This window comes from Rana temporaria, chromosome 4 (genome assembly GCF_905171775.1).
Source record: "Rana temporaria chromosome 4, aRanTem1.1, whole genome shotgun sequence".
NCBI classification, from domain to species: Eukaryota; Metazoa; Chordata; class Amphibia; order Anura; family Ranidae; genus Rana; species Rana temporaria.
This window is the reverse complement of record NC_053492.1, coordinates 442,593,465-442,616,020: the sequence shown is the minus strand read 5'-3', so window position 1 is coordinate 442,616,020 and position 22,556 is coordinate 442,593,465. Positions and strand designations below refer to the sequence as shown.

The window sequence follows — 22,556 nt, the reverse complement described above, 5'->3', positions numbered from 1 at the left end:
CCCTGTAATTAAAATGATACTCCACCTACAGACAAAAAATGATCCCTAAAATTTTTTGGAGTATGTTGGTAACTATGCTGTTGTAGTATTTGAACAGTCTGAAATTTTCATTCAGCAGTCCCCCCATTTATTATTTTATGGTATTTTATTTATGTTCTATTATTTATGTATTCGAAATAATGAATTTATTATCATTTATTTATTGTTATTGTTTCCTGGAATGTGTTGCCATAGGTCTAGGAAGTGACAGCTCTCCTGTCACGTGACAGGCTGAGGGTGACCTAGGCGCCTGCCAGGCCCTCATGACACAAGGTGACACAGCCGGTCTGCCCTATCTGCCTGATAAACATCTTATAACACTTTCACAAACGCCATAACCTGACAGACTCGTGATATTTACCTGATCGTGTCCATCTGTTCTGACATTTATTCCGTGCGGTGAGTTCATAGAAAAAGAAAAATGTTCCATCGCTTTGCCTTAAGGCAGCGTAAGGGCAGCTCCGACGTCATCAATCAGCGACGCCGCGGGTCCTGAGGCCCTTCCTGTTGGAGTAGCCCGGCGTTCTGACGGCTGAGCTCACCACCATGTATTATAAGTTCAGCGGCTTCACTCAGAAGCTGGTCGGAGCGGCGCCGGTGGAGGCTTACAGCCCGCAGGTGAGAGGGGGACCCGGGGGGGTGTGCTGGGAGGAGAGCCCGGCCTGGGGACTGACCTTCACCGGTTACTGACATTGACAGGACTGCTCAGGAGGAGTCTGGGGAGAGAAACTACAAGTCCCAGCATGCATTGCTGCACCTTCCCCTGCAGATGCAGCAAGATTTTATGCTATTAAGTGTTTTTATTTTTTTTTTTAGATTTGTATTAGATTTATAAAGGCAGAATAATTATTTATGGCTCATTTATACCTTAAAGCAGGGATCTTCAAATGATGGCCCTCCAGTGGTTCAGGAACTACAATTCCCATCATGCCTAGTAATGTCTGTGAATGTCAGAGTTTTTTACAATGCCTCATGGGAAGTGTAGTTCCACAACAGCTGGAGGGCCGTAGCTTGGAGATCCCTGTCTTAAAGGGGCTGTAAAGGTACAATTCCCCCCCCCCCCCCCCGAATACCTTCCTTTACCTTAGTGCAGTCCTCCTTCACTTACCTCATCCTTCCATTTTGCTTTAAAATGTCCTTATTTCTTCTGAGAAATCCTCACTTCCTGTTCTTCTGTCTGTAACTTCACACAGTAATGTGAGGCTTTCTCCCTGGTGTGGAGTGTCATGCTCGCCCCCTCCCTTGGACTACAGAAGAGTCAAGATGCCCACTAACACACAGCTCCTTTCTCTATCTGCAACATAGTGTCCTGACTCTCCCGTAGTCCAAGGGAGGGGTGAGCACAACACTCCACACCAGGGGGAAAGCCTCGCATTAATGTGTGGAGTTACAGACAGAAGAACAGGAAGTGAGGATTTCTCAGAAGAAATAAGGACATTTAAAAGCAAAATCGAAGGATGAGGTAAGTGAAGGAGGACTGCACTAAGGTAAAGCAGTGGGAACTAATGGCTGCGCTTCTATCAATCCAATCAAGACATCAGCTGGTGTGCTTGTTTCCATCGTGGGGCTCAGGTAAGTATGAGGGGGGCTTGGGGGGGAGGGGCAGCTTAGTAGTCTCATTGGTCCCCAAAAAGTGTCAAAATGTCTGCTGCAGTATCTTAATGCATTAAGTTGAAAGAAGCCGAGGGTTTACAACCCCTTTAAGTCGGCAGCTATACTTTTTGTAAGCTGCTGAATTTTAATGAAAACAAAAACTGAAGCTCCGCTTTAACCACTTAAAGTGATACTATAGGTTCATGTTTAAAAAAAATAAAAATAAAATGTCATACTTGCCACCACTGTGCATCACTGTTTTTTTTTTTTTTTCTGCACAGAGTGGCCCCGATCATCCTCTTCTGGGGTCCCACGGTGGCTCCTCCCCCCCCAATAGCTAACTCCCTCTGGGAAGCTCTCTCCCGAGGGGGTTGCCTTGCAGGCGCGATCCCGTGTCACACACTCGGCATACATAGACGCCAAATGTATGAGTCGGCCGTGTCATTGGATTTGATTGACAGCAGCGGGAGCCAATGGCTGCACTGCCATCAATCTATCCAATGAAGAGCCGAAAAGCCGTGGGGAGAACGACGCGGGATCGTGCCTACGGAAGTTCGGGGCTCAAGTAAGTAAAACGGGGCCAGACAGTGCATAGGATACATTAAAGGGGTTGTAAAGGTAAAAAATTTCCCTAAATGGCTACCTTTACCTTGTCTAACACATGAATATGATTTGATCTAAAACATTTCATTGTAGCTCTGGCTGTATGTTTAGGGTCATTGTCCTACTGGAAGGTGAACCTCCACCCCAGTCTCAAGTCTTTTGCAGACTCTGACAGGTATTCTTATAAGACCCTCCTGTATTTGGTGGCATCCATCTTCTCAGCAACTCTTCCCTGTCCCTGCTGAAGAAAAGCATCCCCACATCATGATGCTACCATCACCATGTTTCACAGTGGGGATGGTGTGTTCAGGATGGTGTGTGTGTGTGTGTGTACATACACACACACATACACACACACACACACACACACACCGCTCTCCTGGGAGGGGCGAGGCTAGACATCGATTATTACGATCGCATGCATCGGTGCCACCCAAATCGCGATGCAGCGAATAAATTCGGCACTTCTAAAGACAATTGCTTCCACTAGATTTGAGTCGGGGGTATCCAAGCAAAGGGGGGCTGAAAAGGCTAAAGATTGGTTTCTGGTGAGACCAGCTTCCACTCATGACAACATTGATCCTGCGTGTGCGCACACAATGGTTGTGACTGTGCTATAACTGTGTTCCTGACAAAGATCATAGAAACCATAACGCTTTATAGGAAGGTGTCTGTCAAGTCATCTTCTTATTCCTACTCCTCAGTGTGTTATCAGACCCCTGGCCAATACCCAGTGCTTGTGTAAAGCCCCATTTCCATGCCTTCACTTTTGTCTTCCTTTCCTATCCCTTTAGGGGATGGGGCTCCTGGGCACTGGTGGTGAGGCTGCATTTATTTCTTGTCTCATGTCTGCATTCTCTGACCATCTTCTGTACTTTGTCTGCTAGATGTTCACTGAATATAAATTTTGCTAATACTATTAGCGTGTTTAAGTAAGAGATTGCAGACCTGATACTAGAGATGGTTAGAGACTGCAGACTGTATTTTTCTTGACCTTTCTAGCCCTAAAGTTGCCAATAATGGCTAACAGTAAATCATATTTTAAATTAAAGTGGAGTTCCACCCATAAATATAACATTACATCAGTAGTTTTAAAAAAATGTCATTAGTCCTTTACGATTTTTTTTTTTTTTTTTAGATGCCTTCAAAGTGTTGTTGCTAGGCAGAATAGTTAATCTTCCCACTTCCTGCACCTAGGTGCTTAATGCTTCATAACCTACACCGCACAGACTCCTGGGAATGTAGTGGGTGTAACTTTCCAGGAGTCTGTGCACTCCCCAGTCTCAAAGAATCATGTGACTTGGACAGCACAGGTGCTGAAACCTGATCTGACACTGCTTGTGCAGCACTGAGCATGTGCGAGATTTGCAAGGCTGAAATCCAGGAAGTCATGCAGTCTGGCTTCATGATGCCCACACTTAAGATGGCCCCAGTCAATTTCTATTTTATAAAGTGTCTAAATGCTGTAACAACCTAACAAAACGGACCTTAGTTTACAGACTAACTTTACTTGTGTATTAAAGGGGTATTTATATTTAAAAAGTGAAATTGTGGCCGGAACTCAGCGTTAATGTCATTTTCAGTATTTTTGGAGAGAGAGAGAGAGAGACTCTTTCTGCTCAATAAAGGTTGCCCCAGATTTGGAATCTCGCCTTAAACTTTTCTTTAAGGAAAACAAATCAGATGATACGGCCCCCATTATTAATTGGGAGGCCCACAAGTGTGTGGTGAGGGGCATTTTAATTGCTGCTGCCGCCAAGCGTAATAAGGAAAGGCGGAAACAGCATACAGAACTCCTGGAGAGGATCCGGAGACTGGAGGGGGCCCATAAACATACGCTTGCCCTAAAGACATTACAGGATTTAATCCAGGCGCGAGCTGAACTCCTGGAGATTGTAGGAAAACAAGTTAGACGAAAATTCATCTTGGCTAAAAGAACGTTTTATGAATTTGGGAACAAGGCCAGCAGAATGCTCGCGCGGACCTTACAATCTAAAAAAGCCACAACGACCGTTCATTCCCTGACTGATGAACGAGGTCAGAAATTGCTTTCTTCTCCCGACATAGCTAAGCAGTTTGTGACGTATTACACTAACCTTTATAACTTACCCCCACCTGACGCACCTACTACACAAATCGCGAGACGCGGAATGATGGAGGAGTTTTTGAGGGAATATGGCCCTTCCCGATTGTCGGAGGAAGCTATACTTGAGCTAGATAGACCCCTCAATGAAAGGGAGGTGGAATTGGCCCTGAAGCAAATGAAACCGGGCAAAAGCCCGGGGCCGGACGGTCTTACGACAGGGTACTACAAATCGTTTGCGAAGACTCTTACACCATTCTTTCTCTCTGCTTTCAACTCCTTCGCCGATCGCACGGTTCCTCCACGAGACTTATTGACTGCACACATTGTAGTAATACCAAAACCTGACAAAGACCCCACAGTAGTGACAAATTATAGACCCATTTCTTTACTCAACACGGACTTAAAGTGGTTTGCCAAAGCAATTGCAAACAGACTTCTACCCTATATTCCAAATCTGGTAAGTCTGGACCAGGTGGGTTTTGTTCCAGGTAGAGAAGCGAGGGATAATACCCTTAAAGCCCTTAATGTCCACCATTGGCTTTCCTCCAATAATTCCCCAGGATTTTTCCTATCACTTGATGCGGAGAAGGCATTCGACAGGTTGGCGTGGGATTTTATGCAGGCGACCCTGAATGCCATAGGTCTACCCCTGACTATGCTGAATTACATTTCAACGCTTTATGCAAGCCCAACAGCAAGGGTTCGTGTGAACGGCTGCCTGTCGGATGCCTTCTCCATTTCAAACGGTACTCGTCAGGGCTGCCCCTTGTCCCCCTTAATTTTTATTTTAACACTGGAACCATTTTTGAGAAGACTTCGATCTAACCAGACAATTAGAGGAATTGACATAAAAAACCATACATACAAAATTGCTGCGTTCGCGGACGACATTTTACTTTTCCTGTCCGACCCACTTACGACTATTCCTAACCTGTTAAAGGACTTTGAGAACTTTAGACTTTTATCCAATTTTAAAATAAACTTTGCAAAGTCATCGGCCTTAAACGTTTCCTTACCCAATGCGACGTGCAATCTTTGCAAATTGAACTTCCCATTTACATGGAAGGACCGTGCTATTACTTACCTAGGTACACAAATCCCTAGATCATTATCTGACTTATACACCCTGAACTATGCCCCATTGCTAAATAACATAATACTTGACCTGCGTAACTGGTCTCAAAAGCTTTTATCGTGGTTCGGCAGAGTAGCGGTCATTAAGATGAATGTTCTACCGCGGATCCTCTATACGTTACAGACAGTTCCTATTAAGCTTCCCCAAGCTTTTTTCTCCTCCTATAGAAAAGCTTGTACTGACTTCATTTGGAACGCAAAACGCCCGCGTTTGAACTACACCCGGCTCACTGCACCTAAATTGACGGGTGGCATAGGACTACCCGACATTTATAAATATTACGTGACCTGTGGCCTGACCAGAATAGTAGACTGGAACGTACACAGTGATCGTAAGCATTGGGTACAACTTGAACAGGTTTTTTCACCTCTTCCTCTCCCCCATCTCCCGTGGATCGTACGTATCCCAGCGCAATGCACAAATCACCCTTTGATTCACACCTCCCTATTGGTCTTCCACGAGGCCTGCACCAAATATGGCATCTCCGATTTTCTAGGCCCTATGACTCCTCTCAGAATGAACCCCGATTTCATCCCCGGAATGCACCCTGCCTTTTTGTTAGACGGATGGCCCCATAATAACGTACAGGCGGGTCAATTTTTCGCCAATGGGCAGCTCCTGACACAATCGGAGCTTGCTTCCAAAATGTCCAAAACCGTCTTCCCATTCTGGACATACTGTCAAATCCGCCATTTCCTTGCTACAAAGGCTCCGGGATCGAAATGGTCCAGGGCCACAACTCCGTTTGAAATTATATGTTCTAGCGGACAGCCACAAAGACACCTCATTTCGGCTATTTACACACATTTGTTCTCTTCACACACATGTAAAGACAATTGGGCCAATCGACAGTGGGAACGTGATCTCGAGCTTGACCTCTCGGAAAAGGAATGGGAGGACATTTACAGACTGGCACACAAAGGCTCAGTCAATGTACAGATACAGGAGAATGCGTACAAACTTATCTCCAGGTGGTACAAAACCCCGCTCAAGCTGCACAGCATTAACCCTGAAATCTCGATCACTTGCTGGAGATGTAAAAGAGAAACGGGTTCTTTTCTCCACATATGGTGGACATGCCCCAAGCTTCAACCATACTGGGAGGAAGTTTACAAGCTTATATCACGAGTCACCACGATTACATTAGATTTCACACCCGCTCAGTTTCTTCTCCACCATGCACAGTCGATCCCGCAGGGCTATTACCGGTCTCTAGCAATGCACATGGTGAATGCGGCTCGGATGTGTATACCACTCAATTGGCTTTCTCCCAATCCTCCGTCTATTCCAGATTGGTTCCAACGTATCCATAAAACAATGGAGATGGAGGAATTGATTCACCAGGCGAAGGACACCCCTTCTAAATTCTTTGAGACATGGGCTTGTTGGATCCACTTTATTATGACTGACGAATACAAATCCCTTATGGCCTAAGGGTGTTAGGTAAAACCTCCCAGTGGTCGGGATTACTAGAGCTGCGATGGGACCCCCGACCATACCCGGAATCTTCCCTTCCTTTTACCTCTTTTTCGTTTGCTCGAAGTTACATGTGCACGAAACACATGGTTTTTTATAGATGTTCCTACCTAGTAAAGGTGTGGGCTTTTAAGGATGACAACCCACGTAGAGTTCGACATTTAGGTTACTGTTGTTTCTTAAGTTTCTCAGTCATCCTGATATTTTCATTTATTCGAAGATGGGCGACCTGCTCACTCTACAACCCCGTTTGTCACTGATGCTTTGCCCCATCCGGGTAAATTTTTTGATTAATGATATGTTCTACATAACGGCTGCGCCCGAAATTTTCAGGGGCGGTGGTTGATGGCTTCTATGGTATACCATATACCTTTGTTGTATGTTATTGAATATTCTTCTCTTTACGGCTGCGTCCGTTTGAATTGCTACGTATTGGAAATATTTGACATATATGTATCTGTTAAGTTTCAAATAAAAGCTTTTGGAAAAAAAAAAAAAAAGGTTGCCCATTTGGTTTACTAATGTGCTGCAAAGTCTGAGACTCAGCGGGGCATCATTGTAAAAAAGCAAAACTTTGAAAGGGGGGGGGAAAGGTTACTATAATGCCCCCACCATGCGCCTCTTCTGAAATGATCTAGTCCCACACTGCTCTCTTGTGCAGTATTCTACCTCACTGAGGGTACCTTCCTTTACTCCTTTGTGTAGGCTCTAAGGTCTTGTGCGGTACAGTGTCGGTTGTTTTTCTTTGCTGATAACTTTATATTTTGACTAGAGAGCTGACATTTTGGAGAAGTGGAGAGTTGTGTGATGCAGTGACAGATTGTTTAAAAATCTGAAAAAGTGAAGGTTTTGGCAGTATAATGACATTCCTTGATAATTTTATAATGCTTTGCCGTTTCTACTGGTAAACCTAAAAACGTAAGTTATCTGCTAACTATAGTGGAAAAGAGTGCGGCGCTCGAAATATTCCTCTCGGTATGCTCAAAAGATATAAGTGTACATATAAGCTCTGAGCTATACTTAATACATTTATTAAATTGCACACATAATATGAAAACTATGCAAATGATTAATCAAAGTGATAATATAACACAATCATTGACTGAACAAAATTGTGTTATGAAAAATATAAAATGGTCACTCGCATTTGAGAAGACAAGTAAAAGCAAATGGGATCAAAATAATGCAGTGGCATCATTTGGTGTGATGCCTTAGGAGAAACGCGTCGGGGAGGGCTCTGCTGATGCCACTGCGTTGTTTTGATCCTATTTGCTTTTACTTGTCTTCTCAAATGTGAGTGACCATTTCATATTTTATTTAATAAATGACCACTTTTTAAACGGAATTATACCATGTGGCCCAATTTCTCTCCTTAAAGCGGTTCTCCACCCTAAAGTGGAGTCCCGCTGATCGGAACCCTCCCCCCCTCTGGTGTCACATTTGACACCTTTCAGGGGGGAGGGGGGTGCAGATACCTGTCTAAAGACAGGTATTTGCACCCACTTCCAGCCACACGCTACGGGCAAAAGACAGGTTTTTCTGACTTCCCGTCTGTCGCCCGTTGTGTGCTGGGAACACTCGGCTCCCAGCACACAGCGTGTGAGCCAATCGGTGGGCGCAGCGCGACTCGCGCATGCGCCGTAGGGAACCGGGTAGTGAAGCCGGAGCGCTTCACTTCCAGGTTCCCTCATCCAATGATGGCGATCGGCGCGGGACTCCAGGACAGGTAAGTGTCCTAATATTAAAAGTCAGCAGCTGCAGTATTTGTAGCTGCTGGCTTTTAATATTTTTTTCCCATGGCACATCCGCTTTAACATATGTTACACTGGGAGGATTTGTGTAGGAAGTAACATTGCTTAAACCTATGTTGGATACCCATTGATGTCCATATAGTGGAATATCGTCGCCTGGTCTCCCTGCCTGGCCCCATTGGAAGCTGTGCTTGCTGTACCACTCCCTGGATGTGTTTCACAAACAAGCTCATTCGATCCTTCAGGCATGTGCCCTGCTGGGTCCATCTTGTTTGGTAAGCCTTTGATCTTCATAGTGGTGGATATAGACAACTATATATACAGTCACTTTTATCAGTGGATCGATTTTGGACTTTATATATTTTATTTGTTCACTAGCACTTTTTTGGTCTATTTCCATCTTTGGTGCTTCACTTTGTATTCATTAAATTTATTTATATAATATTGGTTATTCGCTATATTCATTTGGTGCATTTTCAACGTACACACATTGAGGATCTTGTTTAAATTTTGAATAACGCAATTTTGTTCAGTTAATCATTGCGTTATATTATCACTTTGCATAGTTTTCCTATTATGTGTGCAATTTAATTTATTAAAGGGGTGGTTCACCCTAAAAACTACTTTTTCTTATTACACTGGCCCCCCACATTACAATACGATTAAGGCTATTAGTTTTTTTTTGATGCTGTACATACCTTTGTACAGCATATTCACCCGTGGCTTCCGGGTTGCGAGTCCCGCGGGAGTGGGCATTCCTAACATGTCTGTGATTGACGTTTTGACCAAAAACGAGCTCCCCCCCCCCGTCGCGTAAGCCGCGTCACGGTTGGCGAAAGGAGCCGAACGGCGAGTCGGCGCTATACTGCGCATGTGCATCGCCGTTCGGCTTCTTTCGCCAATCGTGACGTGGCTTACGCGACGGGGGGGGGAGCTCGTTTTTGGTCAAAACGTCAATCACAGACATGTTAGGAACGCCCACTCCCGCGGGACTCGCAACCCGGAAGCCATGGGTAAATATGCTGTAGAAAGGTATGTACAGCATCAAAAAAAAACTAATAGCCTTAATCGGATTGTAATGTGGGGGGGGGGGGGGGGCAGTGCAATAAGAAAAAGTAGTTTTTAGGGTGAACCACCCCTTTAAGTATAACACGGAGGTTATATGTACACTTATATCTTTTGAGCATACCGAGAATAATATTTTGAACGCGGCACTTTCTCTTTTCCACTTGCCTTGTATACAGTATCTGTTGTGCAGGCAGCTACTTGCATTCATTGACAGCGCGGTTTTCCTTTCACCTTTATATCTGCTAACTATAGACGACGCCTAACCAAAGATCTCTACCCTGGGTGTCTGGAGACCTTTCTGTGGATGTTGGTTCTAGAAGTCATGTGCCTGAGGACTCGTGCCCAAAGACCTCCATCCTGGGCGTTCTTCACACAATTGCTGGATGATTGCCTAATAATATTTCATTGTAGAGAACTGGTCCAAAACTGCCTTTGTTTTGTCAATTTTTTATTTTATTTATTTTTTTATGCCCAGTTAGACAAAATTGGTGATGGTTCCCTATGGTTTTTTCGTTTTTATTTGCGTGTGGGCGAAAGCCACTGGAATTTGCAGGATACTAAAACTTTACGGACAATTACTTTTTACAGCCTAGTTGTTTAATTCTAAGTGTGTCAAAAGTACACTGTAGTCATTTTAGGCTTTTCTTCTTCTTTTTTTTTTTTTTTTTTTTTTTAATCAAGGCTTTGCTGTAGTGTATGACTCATCCTAAAACTTTTTTTTTTTTTTTTTTTATTTGTTTTATGATTCTGAAATAACTTTTTCTCAACTCTTTATAGTGTATTGGGCTCAATGCACACTGGAGCTGATAAACTGCAGTTTATTGGAGTCCTTTAAAGTGTGTGTGTGTGTGTGTGTGTGTGTGTGTGTGTGTGTGTGTGTGTGTGTGTGTGTGTGTGTGTGTGTGTGTGTGTGTGTGTGTGTGTGTGTGTGTGTGTGTGTGTGTGTGTGTGTGTGTGTGTGTGTGTGTGTGTGTGTGTGTGTGTGTGTGTGTTTGTTTTTATTTTTCTTCTCCCTCTACACTTGGCCCTGCAGGCAAGCAGCAGAGCTTGCATATCGAATTCAGGTGGTCCCAGCTATGTATCCCGGATCCACTTTCCCAACTGCAGGTCTGGGGGCGCCAAAGGGGAGAGGAGATGGAGCTGAGCACACACATGTCCGCTTCCATCTTGTTTCTGACCATGGGGAAGGGAGTAACCGCTCCAGGTGGGTGTGTTGGAAAAAATCAGCCTACGGTTCAGGAAATCGAGGGTGCTGGCAATGCACGAAGCAATTGATACAAGGAAAGACAGGATGGACAGCCGCACTCCGAAAAAAACATAAGGTTGTCTTTATTGTAAAAAATGGATGAAAAATGCACTACAAAACAAGCGGAACACAGGGAAAACAGCCTACGCGTTTCACACTCCAATTAGTGCTTGGTCATGGCATGTACACATGTCCAAACATAAACGCATGCATTGGTGCGCCTACGCATAAAAATGATTGCGATACACATGTTGCATATTGCTGCACATGCGGAAATGAGAGCAATAGATCTTGCACCTGTCCTCCATAACTGACCTATAGGGGGCTTTTAAAGTGTCGCTTATAGAAAATATAGTATTAAAGCTTGTCCTGTATTTCACTAGGATAAGCAAATTTAGGGTTTGTCATGTTGGGTATCTATTTACTCGGTACCACCTCCATATATTTTGCCAAACCATCGGGTTTTTGTGCCATAAAATTAACTTTAGTGTGTTGGTTTACCGAAATGTTTGCATTTTCTAGACCTTTGCAGTAATATCACGTGGCATCCCTTGAAATTGCCTAGCGAGACAGCAGTCTCCTAAAGTCTACAATGACTTTTTGTTAACCACTTGCCGACCGCCGCATGCATATGTACGTCCACAGAATGGCACGTAGAGGCAGATGGGCGTACATGTACGTTGTCGGGGGTCGGGATCGGGACCCCCCCCCCCCGCTACATGTGGTGGTCAGATACCCGCGGGGAGTGATCCGTGACGACAGCGCGGCTATTCGTTTATAGCCGCTCCGTCGCGATTGCTCCCCGGAGCTGAAGAACGGGGAGAGCCGTATGTAAACACGGCTTCCCCGTGCTTCACTGTGGTGGCTGCATCGATCGAGTGATCCCTTTTATAGGGAAACTCGGTCGATGACATCAGTCCTACAGCCACACCCCCCTACAGTTGTAAACACACACTAGGTGAACACTAACTCCTACAGCGCCCCCTGTGGTTAACTCCCAAACTGCAACTGTCATTTTCACAATAAACAATGCAATTTAAATGCATTTTTTGCTGTGAAAATGACAATGGTCCCAAAAATGTGTCAAAATTGTCCGAAGGGTCCGCCATCACGAAAAAAATCGCTGATCGCCGCCATTGGTAGTAAAAAATTTTTTTTTATAAAAATGCAATAAAACTATCCCCTATTTTGTAAACGCTCTAAATTTTGCGCAAACCAATCGATACACGCTTATTGCGATTTTTATTTTTTATTTTCACCAAAAATAGGTAGAAGAATACGTATCGGCCTAAACTGAGGAAGAAAAAAAAAATTATATATGTTTTTAGGGGATATTTATTATAGCTAAAAGTAAAAAATATTGAATTATTTTCAAAATGTCGCTCTATTTTTGTTTATAGCGCAAAAAATAAAAACCGCAGAGGTGATCAAATACCACCAAAAGAAAGCTCTATTTGTGGGGAAAAAAAGGACGCCAATTTTGTTTGGGAGCCATGTCGCATGACCGCGCAATTGTCTGTTAAAGCGACGCAGTGCCGAATCGCAAAACCTGGCTTGGGCCGTTAGCTGCCTAAAGGTCCGGGGCTTAAGTGGTTAAATAAAAATCTGGCTCCTAACTTGTTAGCTGGCTCCTAGATGCAAAGCTAAATTTTCAAGCCCTGGTTGGAGTGATGTTGGATTGGCGGCTGCACCCCGATCTGTGTATTGTGACAGTGGGGGATTCTCCCCTCTGTCAGAATACAATGGTGCAGGAGGGAGGATTCCCCACCAACACAACAAATGAACGAAAAACTGAAAATGTGTGTGGCCTGCCTTAGTTTGGTTGCTTTTGCCGCCTTGAGGATGAGTTCTGGGAAAACCGTGGTTTATAGATAGAAATGGATGTCTTTGAACCTGTGACTTCTACTTTTCAAGGATCTCTACTAGACAGTGGAAGTTGTGTCATGTCTGCAGACACCTTCCTGTGATAAGTGTGCAGGAAATGTTCTGATTACAGCAACATGTAGAGGTGATCAGAGTCCAGCTCTCCTCTTATCGGGGCTGTTGACAGTTCTTGGATTGGAGGGACAGCTTCTCCTCTACAATCACGCTTTTCTCTGGCGTTGCTGCTGGAGAAATGTGAACGTGGGCAGAAAAGAATGTAACAATTGGCCTGCCAGGAATGACCTTCATCTACAAAGACATGTAGTAGTGTAGGGAGCGCTTGTGAGAACAATACCAGGTATGTTTTCTATCAGGAGAGTATTCTCCTCCATACTGCTTGTTGGCAGTCTGAAGAAATGTTCATAAAGAGTTGTTGAGCCGGTTCATGAAAAGCCTTTTAGACATTTTGTCATCTCCTTTTATTTAGAAATATGACAATGAATTTGACACGTCTACTTTTTTAAATGGAATCTTCACAGTGAATTATAATTTTCAGATGTGCTTATTGAATAGGTAAAGAGAATTTCTGCTTTCTCTACATTCCCTCATATGATTTGTTAGAAGGGAAAGGTTTGAACACTGGTAGTATGCAGGTTTTCTTTCAGTTATTGAGTTCCTTTCTAGTGACTGACCATTCATTTTTCTTTTTCAAAGGCTGTGGAGGTTTAAAGAGAACCAGTCACATTTTATATGGGCATTAAAGGGGATTTAAAGTCAGAAGCTAAAAAGCCTTCTGTGTGCAGCAGCGCCCCTCAGCCCCCCTAATACTTACCTGAGCCCCATCTCTGACCAGTGATGTTCAGGAGTGTCTTGGCCATCCAGGACTCTCCTGCTCATTGGCTGAGACACAGCAGTGGCTCCATTGGCCAATCAGGAGAGAGGGGTGCGGCTTAACCACAGTTTCAAATCTGAATGGACACACGGAGCTGCAGCTCGGCTTGGGTGCCCCCATAGCAAGCTGCTTGCTGTAGGGGCACTCAACAGGATGTAGGGGAACAGGAGCACAGAAGAGGGACCCAAGAAGAGGAGGATCTGGGCTGCTCTGTGCAAATTCACTGCAACAGAGCAGGTAAGTAACTAGGGATGCACCAAAATTTTGTCCGCTAAAACATTTTGGCCAAAAATTGTGTATTCAGCCATTAAGAGAAGAAAAAGGTGCCGACAATGGCACAGAAAACGCACTGCGATGTTTACAAAGAATTCACTATGGTTTTCGGCCGATTTTTTTACTGCTTATGGTGTGTTTTTCATAGGTCTTTGGACACACAAACCGCATCAAAAACATCACACGGGTGTGTTAATGATGTGTTTTTCAATGCATTTGAACAGGGAGGTGTGTCATTCTTCCATATCCTATAGTGTGTGCTCACCTTTATCCAAAGCACCTAATTTGATTTCTGATTTTTCTGTCATTTCTCTTTCTGCATGAATCACTTCTGACAGTCTTTTGTTGCCAGCAGTTTAGACATTAATGGCGTGTTTTGAGGTGACAGAAAATGTACACTGTTATACAAGCTGTACACTCACTACTTTACATTGTAGCAAAGTATCATTTCTAACATATTTACAAAAGTGTGTGTGTGTGTGTGTGTGTGTGTGTGTGTAAAAAAAAGTGTGTGTTGCGGTAGGTAAAGTGGTTAAAACAAACCTGGAGATTAGCTTTAACTCTAGATACATACTTTTCCATTAATCTCTATGCTTTTTCACCCACATGGATTACCTTGCGGATTGTAGATTTACACGTGGTTGGATATTAGGGGTGCAACGGATCAAAAAACTCACGGTTCGGATCGTTCCTCGGATCAGGAGTCACGGATCAGATCATTTTTCGGATCGGCAAAAAATCTCCCCCACTGTAATATCCATGTCCCTCCCCCCCACCAACTATAGTACCCTCTCAGTACAGTGACCCCCCCTCCTCTCAGTACAGTGACCCCCCCTCCTCTCAGTACAGTGACCCCCCCTCCTCTCAGTACAGTGACCCCCCCTCCTCTCAGTACAGTGACCCCCCCCCTCCTCCTCCTCCTCTCAGTACAGTGACCCCCCCCCTCCTCCTCCTCTCAGTACAGTGACCCCCCCCCCTCCTCCTCCTCCTCTCAGTACAGTGACCCCCCCTCCTCCTCCTCCTCCTCCTCCTCCTCCTCCTCCTCCTCCTCCTCCTCCTCCTCCTCCTCCTCCTCCTCCTCCTCCTCCTCCTCTCAGTACAGTGACCCCCCCCCCCCTCCTCCTCTCAGTACAGTGACCCCCCCCCTCCTCCTCCTCCTCCTCCTCCTCTCAGTACAGTGACCCCCCCTCCTCCTCCTCCTCCTCCTCTTCTCAGTACAGTGACCCCCCCTCCTCCTCTTCTCAGTACAGTGACCCCCCCTCCTCCTCTTCTCAGTACAGTGACCCCCCCCTCCTCCTCTTCTCAGTACAGTGACCCCCCCTCCTCCTCTTCTCAGTACAGTGACCCCCCCTCCTCCTCTTCTCAGTACAGTGACCCCCCCTCCTCCTCCTCCTCTCAGTACAGTGACCCCCCCCCCTCCTCCTCCTCTCAGTACAGTGACCCCCCCCCCTCCTCCTCCTCCTCTCAGTACAGTGACCCCCCCCTCCTCCTCCTCCTCTCAGTACAGTGACCCCCCCCCCTCCTCCTCCTCCTCTCAGTACAGTGACCCCCCCCCTCCTCCTCCTCCTCCTCTCAGTACAGTGACCCCCCCCCTCCTCTCAGTACAGTGACCCCCCCTCCTCCTCCTCCTCCTCCTCCTCCTCTCAGTACAGTGACCCCCCCTCCTCCTCCTCCTCTCAGTACAGTGACCCCCCCTCCTCCTCCTCCTCCTCCTCTCAGTACAGTGACCCCCCCCTCCTCCTCCTCCTCCTCCTCCTCTCAGTACAGTGACCCCCCCCCCCTCCTCTCAGTACAGTGACCCCCCCCCTCCTCTCAGTACAGTGACCCCCCCCTCCTCCTCCTCCTCCTCCTCTCAGTACAGTGACCCCCCTCCTCCTCTCAGTACAGTGACCCCCTCCTCCTCTCAGTACAGTGACCCCCCCCTCCTCTCAGTACAGTGACCCCCCCCTCCTCCTCCTCCTCCTCTCAGTACAGTGACCCCCCCTCCTCCTCTCAGTACAGTGACCCCCCCCTCCTCCTCCTCCTCCTCTCAGGACAGTGACCCCCCCCCCTTCTCTCAGGACAGTGACCCCCCCCCCCTTCTCTCAGGACAGTGACCCCCCCCCCCCCCCAGCTAGTACCAACAGACACTCCCCAAACGGTGTCCCACGAGTGCGGGCTCCTCCTCTGTGGGTGTAAACAGGAGGGCCGCCGCCGGGTGTACCAAGATGGCTGCGGCTCCGGAGGTAGGCCGAAGCCGCGGCCTTTCCTAGCGTTATGGTTGCGGCTCCGGAGGTAGGCCGAAGCCGCGGCCATAACATTAGGAAAGGCTGCGGCTTCGGCCTAGCTCCGGAGCCGTGGCAATCCGCGCATCAGTGTGTTCCGATCTGAAGGGGGTGACCCGTTCGGATCACAGATCAACTGTGATCCGTTGCACCCCTACTGGATATTAAGCTGTTTTTTTACGCTTATTGACATTTCAGCAGGGACAAGACTAATTTTGAACTGTGTGTGGGTCCTGCTGGAAAACCAGCATTCAATCAGCTACTGCATTTTATTTGGCTGCAGCACTGATCAGCGTGTTCTGGTTGGGGGGGGGGGGGGGGGGCAGTCAGAATACATTAGTGCAGCAGAGGAGATCCATGCATCCACATCACTTTGTGTGTGTGTGTGTGTGTGTGTGTGTATATAGGTATTTGATATTTTTTTTTTTTTTTTTTCATGCCTTCCGGTTTGAATGAAAAGTGTATATCCATTTTTATTACTATGCAACTTTACCGGAGACCTTGTCCTGCATGTCCCTCACCCTCTTTATACTGTACCTGTCTCCAGTCGTGGTGTTACCGGCAGGAATTTTGTCTCTTCAGTTTTGTATACTGAAATTATTTGAGATGGCATTGCCAGGTGAAACAAAATGGGTAGTATGGCTCTCATACCAGGCTGATGGGGCTCTAATCAGACATGTCTGTAAATTGTCAGGTTTCATTTATTGAGAGGCACCCTTTGTTTTTGCAGAGGTTTCATTTAATCCCATATATATTGATATGAACAGATTAGACCATCTATCTCTTACAGTATTTAAAAAATCCAATATACAATAAATGTCACAGAAGAGCTGATCAAGTTGTGTGATAACAGATAGTGAGATGAGAAATGGTATGTAAAGATCCGATATGTACATGATTCTTTATTTAGCACATTGATTTAAACACACCAGTAATGCATTTCGTGATGAATGGTAACTTCAGATTTTGGTGTACCACAAACCTCATGCCCAATAACCATTCTCTTCTCTTCTGTAGGGGTTCCGACCATTCACTAACCCTCAGGCTCCAGCGCCAATTTTTTCCACACCAACAAAGCTTCCAGGTGAATTCTCTGCTTCCGACGCCTTCATCAAAAACAGAGTGCCAGAGCTACAGAAACTCTTCCAGGTAATAAAATGTGGTGGTTCTTTTATCGTGTGCACATAAGGAAAGGTGATGGTTATTATCTACTTCTGTTGCATTTTGTCATCTTGGAAATCGCAGAACATCCATTCTTGTAAAGGAGTGTCATTTACTGTTTCTGTTGACTTTTGAGACCTTTACTGCAGAATTACCTTTTGTTTGACTGTCATGGTGTCAGCTTGTTTGCCTTTAAAGTGGTTGTAAAGGTTTGCTGCTTCTTAATTTTTCATAAAAACAAACCTGTTATACTTACCAGTTCTGTGGAATGGTTTTGCACAGAGCTGCCCCGATCCTCCTCGATCTGGGGAGCCCCACTGGCACTCCCGGCTCCTCCATCGGGTATCTCCACGGAGAGCTGCTTTCCCTGGGGGGCTCCCATTGACTCAGACAGCGGGAGTCGGGCCCGCTCCCGAGTTACTGGATTTGATTGACAGCAGTGGAAGCCAATGGCTCCTGTTATCAATCTGTCCAATGAGAGGCAAGGGTTAAAGCCGCTGGGCTCGTGCCCATCGCTGGAACGAATCGGGCGCAGGTAAGTAAAAGGTGGGAGGGAGCTCTGGTGGTGAGCTGCAGCAAAAACTTTTTTCATCTCTAATTTATAGAATGCGTTCAGGTGAAAAACATTGATACTTTACAACCACTTTAAAGCGTCAGCCTGGGATAGATTTTCATCACTGTAGGCATTGGCATCCAAATCAATACCAGTTATATTTTACTGGTCTTAAATCCCAGCTCCAACAAATATTACCAGTATTTAATACTACAAATGCCCAGCTCCAACAATTTCCAGACTGCTGCACCAGCACTGAAAGGTACTAGGAAGGTGGTGATTTACTAAAACTGGACAGTGCAAAATCTGGTGCAGCTCTGCATGGTAGCCAATCGGATTATACCTTCAGCTTGTTCACTTAAGCTTTGACAAAAAACCTGGAAGCTGATTGGTTTCTATGCAGAGCTGCATCAGATTTTGCACTCTCCAGTTTTAGTAACTCAACTCCACTGTGTCTGAGTTTGGATCCATGTATTCGCTCTTGACTGCATATCCAATTTTGATCTGCAGTTGTTTTCGTGCAGCAGTTCCATCTGCAAACACTTCTATGGCCTGCATGCATGCAGCTAGGGCCGAAACAACTAATCGATTATGAAAATTGTAATCGATTAATTCAGGGCTGTGGAGTCGGAGTCGGGGGAAATTTTGGGTACCTGGAGTCGGCAAACAATGCTCCGACTCCTACTAAATTTAGATTGGAATTAAAAAAAAAACAAGTTTAAATGTCCCAATTCACAAAAAGTTATAATTAATGACTTCTCTACTGTAAGAATAAAGACCAATGCATGCAGTGCCTCACGTAACCGCAAAACGAACACGTTAAGTGACCGTGAAGAAGCATGCTTTTCATGTGCTTCACTATATGGCACGCAACGCACAATTAGGAGCTGCAATACTTCTACTTTCCATAGTGTTGTGTTCTGCTTTTACAGGGAACGCATGTTAGAGAACCAGTAAGTGTCCAAATAAAAAAATTCCAACAGGAGTTTTATAAAGCACTAAAAGAAGTTGAAAAGTATGATCGCTCATCAAAACTTACTGTTGAAGAAGCCATCCTTGTTTATCCAGAGATTGTTAGTGATGTGGCCAGAATAGTTGCTGCAATGCCACCCACCCAAGTCGGTGTCGAAAGATTATTTTCAGCCCTAAAAATAATAAAGTCTGACTTAAGAGCCTCTATGAAAGAGGATCTGGCAGAGGCAATTCTCTTCCTTAGAACTCTACATTGAATTGATTTGCATTTGCTAAGCCTATAACTACATTTCAAGATTAATATAAACCATTTCTAGGTTTTGCAGATTTTGTTTTTGGTTCATTATAGATAAGCTTTGTTTTTGTTCTAAAACAACCAAATAATGTGGTTTGTATTTTTGAACTGGTAAAGATCCTGTTCCTGATGTTTATACCTGCTGCTACTATCCAGCCACTTGATTGATTAATAAAAAAAAATTAATAAAACTTTGTTTTCATTGTGTTTGTCTTTTGCTTAAACTGTGCAATACAGTAGACTGTTGGCTTCCCAGCCAGTAGTCCTGTGGTAGGTTGCGTTTCTTTCCCTCAAGGAATGTATAAAATACATTCGCATATTAATACAGAGGAGTCGGAGTCGGGGAGTCGAAGTACATAAAACTGAGTCGGAACATTTATCTACCGACTCCACAGCCCTGGATTAATTTCATAATCGATTAATCGGCCAGTAACATAATGGGGTTAAAACTAAAATTTGCCCTTTATAAAGAAGCAAATCGCTACTGTAAATATTACTTTCACTGCCCCACAGTAAAATAAATGAACCCCCTTACAGTAGCGATTATTTGCTCTTTTTGTACTTATTTTTATTTATTTTTAACCCCATTATGTTACTAAACATCTCAGGCCTGGGTTCACACCTCTGTTTTTTGGTGCTTTTTGCAGAAACATTACAGTTCATTCCCATGTTTTCCTATGGGACACGTTCACATCCATGATTTTTTTTTTTTATTTTTTTTTTTTTTTCTGCTGCTGCGTATTTGGAAAGGGCAAGGACTTTTAACGCAAAACGGTGCCATTTTTTTTTGGTTCAATATACTGCAATGGAGAAGCTGCAGAAAAGCATGTAATGTGTTTTTGCGGCAATTTGTGTTTTGAAATCTGCCCAACAACAAATTGGCCCAAATTTTTGTTTTTTAAATGTTTTTTTTTTTTAAAGGCTATTATCCGATTAATCAAAACAATAATCGGCCAACCAATCGATTATGAAAATAATCGTTGGTTGCAGCCCTACATGCAGCTTTGGGGTGGATTCACGTTGACTTATTGGTAAACATGCCTCCAGGGGCCTAAATCTATTTTACACATCCCCTCCATAGTAAATCAATTTTGAGGTGGATTCACATACGCACTTCCCTCCCTAATAGGGACACAGCGCTCAAAAGCTGACAGGTTCTCTGCCTCCCCACTCTAAATCTTGCTGTTCTGGCTGGGGTTGAGCCTTGGAACCCTTTCACACTGGGGGTGTTTTTTAGGCACTAAAGGGCTAAAAAATAGCCCCTGTTAAGCACCTGCAAAATGCCCCCCATGCAGCCCCAGTGTAAAAGCCTGAGTGCTTTCACACTGAAGCAGTGCACTTGCAAGAAGTTAGAAAAAGTCCTGCACGCGGTATCTTTGGCGCGCCGCCCCTGCCCATTGAAATCTTTTCGAATGCATTTAACCCTTTCTTTGGCCACTATCGGGGGTTAAAAGCTGCTGAAAAGCGCTGCTAAAACGATGGTAAAGCGGCTGAGCTGTGAGTGGGAAAGGGGTCTTGACATGTATTAGAATATTTTGACAGAGTGGCAATCTTTATAATCAAAGATCGATTTGTATTTCTACTGATGACAGGAAAAAGAAAAGTCACCTGTAGGAATAGATCTACTGTTCTACCCCTTCAGGGCTGTGTATAATCTGCAGTTACATGTCAACTGTGTTGATGTGTCCTCAACAACAGAATTGCCCAGGAGAGACTTCCGCTTCTGTGATGTCACTTCCTTGCTTACCTGGAATGCTGCCAAATTTCCTGCAAGTGAATGACATGTTGGAACCAGGGCAGTGGTCTTTGTGATCCTGGCTCTGGTGAGCTGTGGTGTCATGGTCCTTTAGTGTGGCCAGCTATGTTTTAAGACTGTAAGACCTCTTTCACACTGGGGCGGGAGCCGCAGTGGCGTTATAGCTGCGCTAAAAATAGCGGCACTATACCGTCGTAATTGCTGCGGTATTCGGCCGCTAGCGGTGCGGTATTAACCCCCACTAGCGGCCGATAAAGGGTGAATACCGCCCGCAATGCGCCGCGGTTTCCCATTGTTTTAAATGGGAAGGAGCGGTATACATACCGCTTCCCCCTCACCGCTCCAAAGATGATGCTTGCAGGAGATTTTTTTCTCTCCTGCCAGCGCATCGCCTCAGTGTGAAAGCCCTCCGGATTTCACATTGAGGTTGCTGGGCAGGAGTGTTTCAGGCGGTATAGCAGTGCTATTTTTAGCGCTGTACCGCCAGTGTGAAAGGGGTCTAAATGAAAGCTTGAACTTCTAATATATGTATACCAAGTAATTTTTATTTGTTCTCCTCTTTAGAAACCTGATGGCATACCTGTCCACTTAAAAGGAGGATATTCCGACAGACTTCTGTACCGAACCACTATGGCATTAGCACTCGGAGGGACCGTCTATTGCATCATCGCGCTCTTCATAGCCTCCCAGCCCAAAAAAAATAAATAATACTGGGACTGATCAGAGCAACTGTCAAACATCTAATTGTATTTTTTTCTATCTTACTGAGCGTTTTACATGTTACTGTTTGAGTTCCAAAAACAATTGTTTTACTTTGGGGGGGGGGGGACAAAAAGGTGTTCCGGCCATTTCCTCAATCAAATGGGCTGTGGGTACTATTCAAATTAGGGAATGATTATAAAGCCTGATGTATTGGTAATTCCTCTTCCATTCCTATAAATACTCTCTTATGCAGATTTAAGAAGTGATCTTTCTGAACAGAGCTCAACCAGGATATGATGCAGAATTTTTTTTTTTTTTCCTCAATTGCCCTCAAGCTGCTCAGGTCATCTTGCCAGGTTGATGTAACTCTTGTAACACACAGGTTGTGTTAATGTATCTATGAGTTGTGGCCTTAAAGCAAAGGGTCACATGTACAGTGAAAGCAAGACTTTTGTGCAAAATACAGAGCACAATGTAACAATAAATACTTTCCATCCATAATGAGTAGATTTGTCTTGTTTCAGTGATCCGCTGTTTTTCAAAGGGAATGCTGAACAGCACAGCAAGCGGTGTCTTTCTGTAGTTTAATGGTAGACTTTATTTTAGGGAGATAACTGCCAGCTTAAGATTTATTAGCGGAGCACTGAATTTTTTTTTTTTTTTATATTTTTTGTGCCGAAACGATACAGAAAAACTTTTTTTTGAAAAATATTTATATATACAATTCGACTTTTTAATTAATATCATCAGTTTAAATTAATATGAATTTACTGTTGGCCATTATTGGCACGTTTTGTGCAGTAAAGATCAGAAAAACGCAGTCTCTAA

At 44.7% G+C, this 22,556-nt stretch overlaps 1 protein-coding gene across 1 annotated transcript; it reads left to right on the top strand.

Annotated features, from left to right (window-relative positions):
• The first annotated feature begins 517 nt into the window (after nt 1-517).
• LOC120937951 (cytochrome c oxidase subunit 7A-related protein, mitochondrial) lies at nt 518-22,232 on the top strand. The gene is made up of 3 exons (XM_040351523.1): nt 518-657; nt 17,307-17,438; nt 21,591-22,232. The coding sequence occupies exons 1-3, from the start codon at nt 586-588 to the stop codon at nt 21,732-21,734; spliced, it is 348 nt and encodes a 115-aa protein (XP_040207457.1). The 5' UTR covers nt 518-585; the 3' UTR covers nt 21,735-22,232.
• The last annotated feature ends 324 nt before the right edge of the window (nt 22,233-22,556 follow it).

Excerpts from the sequence above, each read along its gene's own strand:
- LOC120937951 (XM_040351523.1), top strand. The coding sequence starts at position 586 with ATGTATTATAAGTTCAGCGGCTTCACTCAGAAGCTGGTCGGAGCGGCG. Across the intron at positions 658-17,306 it reads TGGAGGCTTACAGCCCGCAG|GGGTTCCGACCATTCACTAA; the intron begins GTGAGAGGGGGA and ends TCTCTTCTGTAG. Across the intron at positions 17,439-21,590 it reads AGCTACAGAAACTCTTCCAG|AAACCTGATGGCATACCTGT; the intron begins GTAATAAAATGT and ends TCTCCTCTTTAG.